Source organism: Montipora capricornis, chromosome 10, assembly GCF_036669925.1.
Source record: "Montipora capricornis isolate CH-2021 chromosome 10, ASM3666992v2, whole genome shotgun sequence".
Classification (NCBI taxonomy): Eukaryota; Metazoa; Cnidaria; class Anthozoa; order Scleractinia; family Acroporidae; genus Montipora; species Montipora capricornis.
The window spans coordinates 16,992,137-16,997,928 of NC_090892.1; the positions used below are offsets into that span (position 1 = coordinate 16,992,137).

The 5,792-nt window shown below is 38.2% G+C and overlaps 1 protein-coding gene across 2 annotated transcripts; it reads left to right on the plus strand.

The window, feature by feature from the left end:
* Positions 1-360: 360 nt before the first annotated feature.
* LOC138021807 (uncharacterized) lies at positions 361-5,456 on the plus strand. Of its 2 annotated transcripts, none has more exons than XM_068868817.1 (4): positions 361-591; positions 727-1,612; positions 2,416-2,705; positions 3,845-5,456. In XM_068868817.1, exons 1-4 carry the CDS (start codon positions 457-459, stop codon positions 4,766-4,768), a joined length of 2,235 nt encoding a protein of 744 aa, XP_068724918.1. In that variant the 5' UTR covers positions 361-456; the 3' UTR covers positions 4,769-5,456. The 2 variants fall into 2 exon arrangements, with proteins under 2 accessions (XP_068724918.1, XP_068724919.1); XM_068868818.1 differs by having other exon boundaries at positions 364-591; positions 4,434-5,449.
* Positions 5,457-5,792: the final 336 nt, after the last annotated feature.

Below are 5,792 nucleotides of genomic sequence, written 5' to 3' on the forward strand. Positions count from 1 at the left end.
GTCATGGCAAAATAAATAGAGGATATTACACGGTGGTTAGAAGATATGAATTTTATGTTCGAGTGGCAAGAACAATCATCTCACGAGTGAGCGAAGCGAACGAGTGAGATATTGTTCTTGCCACGAGAACATAAAATCCATATCTTCGAGCCAACGTGTAATGTTCTTTTTATTATATGTAGACTAAATATTGAATATTTCCAGGAGCCATAATCGGGGATGGAGACCGTAAGTATTGGGATCCGCGCGGAACCATGATATGGGACAATTTTTCTATTTTTAGAACAAATTGCGCCATCCTGACGTCATATATCTGCGCGGACTCACGCACAATTCGTGGGTTCTCGCGTGGATGTTGTCCTCTTGCGTAATCAAATGGCGTGATAATAAAATGGCGGGCGAAAGTTGCGATTTTGTACAGTGATGCCAGGGAATAACAGCTGTGAATAAATTGATATGGAAGTCGATAGCTCTGTTAAAAGAGCAAATGATTTAAATTTGGAAGAAGTCAGCTCAGCCACACAACAAAAGAGAGTGAAAACGGTGTTTAAGACACTCTGGGATGACACGAACAGTGAGAAACCCTTTCAGGTACGTGGTACGCAAGTCGATTAATTAAATTTGTTGCTTTTAGTTTAATTCACGGCATCGGTTTTCACGCTCTTTCCCGGGCTTTCTGGACTAAAATAAATTAATTAACACCCAATATACTTCAATTATGTGCAGGTTGGTAAGCTTAACCTTCGTGAACACATTCTTGCCAAGAGCAACGAATTAAGATCTCTTGAAGCCATCGCGTCAGATCTCCAGGATCCCAGAGTAGAGGCTCGTGTCGAGGTTGTGGAAAGAAGTGGAAAGCCATCCCTGGTTGTCGTCAAGAAACGGAAAGCCTCTCTCTCTGACGACGTGCCTTTTGACGACGTGAGACTCGTTGTTGATGCAAATGGTGAATATCGTTTGTTTGTGTACCACTTTGAGCTCGTAAGAAGGGGCACAATTAATATTAATCAGCCGGGACAACTGAGAAATGCAATAAACGAAGTCGTCGAGAATCGTCCTTGTCCTGGAGTGGACACTAGGATAACTGGCCAGCAGGATTATCTGTCCTCAGAAGTAGAAGAACAGACCCTTCCTTGGCACAGAGTTTTGTCAAGAAATTGCGCGCGATTGATAAAAAATGCCCAATGTGAGAGTGGAAGAAAGTGTCGATGTTGCTACAAAACAGAACAAAAACTGTCAGAACGCTTAAACCAAAAGAAGTCTCTGACTGAAGAAGACGTAAGGAGCAGACAATCTGTGTCATCCAAAGTTCGCTTCTCTTGCCTCAGTCCAAAGAGCCAAAGTAAGCGACTGAAAAATATGCGGCAATCAAGGAAAAACATGACAAAGCAGGTCAAACGGTACAGAAAGAAGTTCTCTGTTTTAATGTCTGATACACATAGCTCTGACTTGGACAAATTGATGGAGGGAGTTGAATCTACACCCATGGGAAGAAAGGAATTTGAAAAATGTGTGGCAGAAGCTGATAGTTTACGACCCGGTGCAGGGCAAGTCTTGCGTGAGATATGGGATTCGGACAAAGTGAATTTCCGAAAAGATCAGGCAAAAAACGGTAAGTTTTAGAAGGTGTGTAATTTGATCTACATGCTTCAGGATACTCCGAAATGCAAAATTGTAAATTGGTCAGAAGATGATAAGAAATTAAGTAAGAGGAATTATCAGTAATTTTGCGTGATAATCAGTAACCAAATAACTTAAGGGGCTGTGTGAAGGATACGGGAAGAGAAAAGTTCACACTTTGGCACAAATATATCTGATCATCCCTGGTGTGTTTTATAAACTTCACTGTTCCAGACCACCACCCTCGCCCCCCTCCTCTCTTCCCCTGCATAGGGCTTTGTATTTCTCACTTAGGGTGTTCGGGTGAATGTCAGAGGAAAAGAGGAGAAAATATAAATAATTTCTGTACTTTTTAAATGTGTTGCATCTTTCAAGAGGGTTAAATAGCTTGGGCCAGGCCACTGGTCCCCTTCAAGGGTTTAGTCACAATTTCTTACATACTTCCCTCTCCGTTTTATATGGAAGTCCTCTCAGGTGTTCAAGAACACTAATAATTTTATCAATAAGAAATGCTTTTAGTTACTCTACAGACATGTATGTACAATGCTTTTTCTTCTAGGCCCAATCTATCTCATGATCACAAGGGATTCTGTTACAAACTATTCTTGCATTAAATTTTGAAATCCTGTATTACCCAGATATTTAGATGTGTTGATTTAGTAATCAGGCAATTGCTTTGGTTTTGGTTATACCACAATTTGAGGTTAGCTGAGAAGTCTAATTGGTAAGTAAACTGGTTTGATTTTGGTTTTACGACACTCAGCTTAAAACTGTTCTATACACGTTCTATTAAAGGATATGGACATCGATCTAATCGTTGGACTCAGGCGACTTGGCGAGTGGCTCTTGCTATTTATGCACGCTGCCCGGTCCTGTTTGATGACCTCAAGAAGCTGGACATTCTCCAGCTTCCATGCAGGAGATCCTTGGAGAGGGTAATGGCAAAGAGAACAGTAGAGGAAGGTATCCATGAAGAAAGAATCATCGAGCAACTCACTTTGTTTAATCAATTTAAAACCACTGCAGTCCTTAGTGGAAGACCAGAGCCACTGGGAGTTGGAGAACTCTTGTTTGATGAGACAAAGGTGAATAGAGGGTATTCCCTTTGCTTATCATAACAGCCATATTGGTGTATCTGTATTTAAGTTTTACTATATCTTCCTTAATGTTTGGTACATCTACATGCATATACATGGCAATCATCAATGATGTTATTTGAATCATTATAGGGCTCATTGCAGATCATGAAGTAATATAACCTATTTAAATTTTAAGCGTTTTTTTGCTGTATTGTTGAAACATGGAGTATGAACTGAGTTAAATTTGACAAAGTTAAAAAACCTAGCTCAATATGCAGTTTCGTCTGACCCCTTTTGTTATTGCATATACAGTTTTATGTTGTTGTTAGTGTAAATTAAACTGTTACTTTCAGATCCATTCAGTAACTCAAAACTGTTATTGGATTGGTGAAGCCTTTAAAGTGCCCATGCAGTACAAAATAATTGCTGCTTATTTGAAATGATTTTCAAAGTAAAGAAGAATGGAATTTCCCTTATAATTTGGAATATCTTTTTTCATTTTAGAGATATTCATGTTTTTGTATTAATCATGCCAATGAGGAAAGTGATCATGTCATAAATAGCTCCACTTGAACAACAAAATACTGAATCAAGAATATCTCTAGAAATATTGGAGCAGTGATCTTCAAACTTATCAATAGAAATGCACATCACAAGCAAAACAGAATGACACCTGCTATGTTGTTGCCATGGCAGTGCTCTTGGATCCAGTCTCTGTCTGGGGAAAACAAATATCTCCATTTCCAACTTTTTAAACTGGGACAGAGGGTCTTTCTCAGAGATTCACACATGGTTTACATGCATTTTTTCTTACCTCTCCCCAGTAAGATTATTGGCAGTGAATTATCCTTCTTTAAGATGATCTGGAAATTTTAGTCTTAATTGAAACAGGAACAGCAGCATAACTGTTGTCATAGCAATGGCACAGTGGATTTTGTTTCTTTTGTGATTTACATTTTTTTAATATTTATGGAGGTATTCTTGATTGAGTGTTGTACTATTTTAGTGAAACTACCGATGATGTCATCACTTTCCTCATTTGCATAATATAAAAAATATTTTAACTAAAACAGCAAAATCCTTGTGACACTGCTCCTTTAAATAAATGGCATTTCTTATTTAGCTTGCCTTTTCTCTCCCTCTAGACATTTGACCTTCAAAGAGTCATGGTCTTTGGATTTAAACAGATCTCGTCATACTTCTTTGATAATTTTCCTGGATACTCTTTGTCTCCATTGCGGCTCTCAATAAGTCGACTTGAATCCCTGTTTGGCACACTCAAGTTCCATGCCCATGGTTCTCTAAGTGCAGGGAATTATGGGTCATCTCTTGGAAGGGTTCAGTTGAGACAGGAGCTGAAGGTCACTGCTAGAGCCACAAGTCATGATCAGAAGGGCTACAGGGACCAAGAGGTCCTTATATCTGGCCCTACAAATGTGTCCACATTGAACACTGTTTATCAACAGCCTTACATTGAAATCATGGCACATTTTGTTCCTTATGGTTATCAGGGTGTTAAAGAATTTATTTTTCCCTCCCAAATTTCTCAAAGCACTTTTCAGGGTAGGCAAGGTAGCTCTGCATGCACCCTAATAGCCCTTGTAATGGGTTTTAAGTTCTCCTCTGGGTTGATTGGTGAACCAAAGAAAGTTCTTGAAGAGGGGTGGTTTGGTCATGTGGTTTCAAGTATTTCTGGGGGCAATAAAATCTTTGATGAATGCTTTTCTGCTGCAGGAGTTGGTGGGCTTGATGTAGAAGATGCATTCAGCTCTGTTGGAGATGATCTACACCTCCTTTCTTATGAGGATCCCAAAGATTTTTTTATTACTGGTAATAACTTCCAGGATGTCATTTCAAATGTCAGGGAACGGGCAAGCATGAAACAGAAATCAGTTGGCATCTTTGTGTCTGTTGGGAGGACAGTAGTAATTTTAGTTTGGGAAAATGGGGCATGTGCAATTTTTGATAGCCACAGGCATTTACAGTATGGGTGTATACTTTCCCATTCCCTACCATCCAAAGAAAACGAGTTAATATTGTGGCTAGCCAAGACATACCAGAAGTTTTAAAGCACCTCGATACAGTATGCCCAAATCACTTGGGTGGAGTACAACAGATAATGTGCCTCTGTCATTTCAGAAAAAAAGTACATTCAGTACAGTTAAAAACTGTTGTGTGGCTGAAGTTGAAGTAAATTGATTTCTCCTCCAAGCATTTCATTTTGTTAGTAGATAACAATTCTTGTCATAAAATCTCATTTCAGCCTGGAATTTTAATTTTTTAATGAAATGCTGTGTCTTTTTTAAGCTGGCTGCACTTTGGCATTAGTCATTGGTCACCATTTACATAGGAACAAGAAAATGTGACACCAAAATATATTAATTGTTATAAATAGTCTTTTAAAGTCATTTGACTGCACATATTAAAAACTTTTCTTGATCCTTTATTTATTACATATTTAAAATGGTATGTACTGGTGTGCATGTAACTTACAAAACTTGAGCCATACCTGAGAACTATAGATATTAATTATGTCTTTGTGCTATAAAGACATGCAGTCCTTTGATGGGTCTTTCATTGAATTCATACAATATATTGAGTGCAAGTTTCAAGTTCAAAATAACATTATTCTATCACTCAGACACATTTTTTTGGTTAATTTTTCTGCAGCTCTAACAGTTACTGAGTTGGAGTACCAATGTACCTGATAAGCTGAGTACAGCTCTCAATAAAAAGATCAAAGACCTCTTCAAGCTGTCACTTTGGTTATTCTTTTGTTATATTACTTACTATTGTTTTTCAGTAAAAACGAGACTTGTCATATTATATAAGGCAAGCTGACGTTGCCCAAAGTATAAACTATCACAAAGAGACCACTTGAACTGGTCTGCTGCCTAGAAGAAAGCGTAATTAAGTTTGTAAGATCATATTATTAAGCATCCTTAATTAATTAAGTACGCTTATCGACACTGTAAGTTTTCAGCTTGTCCCTCAAGCTTTGGTCGGCTGAAACGACTTTGCCCTCCTGAATCAGTTTTTTCTCTTCTTGAGCACTATAGAATTCCTTAAATCTGGTATTACATATTCTCTTTA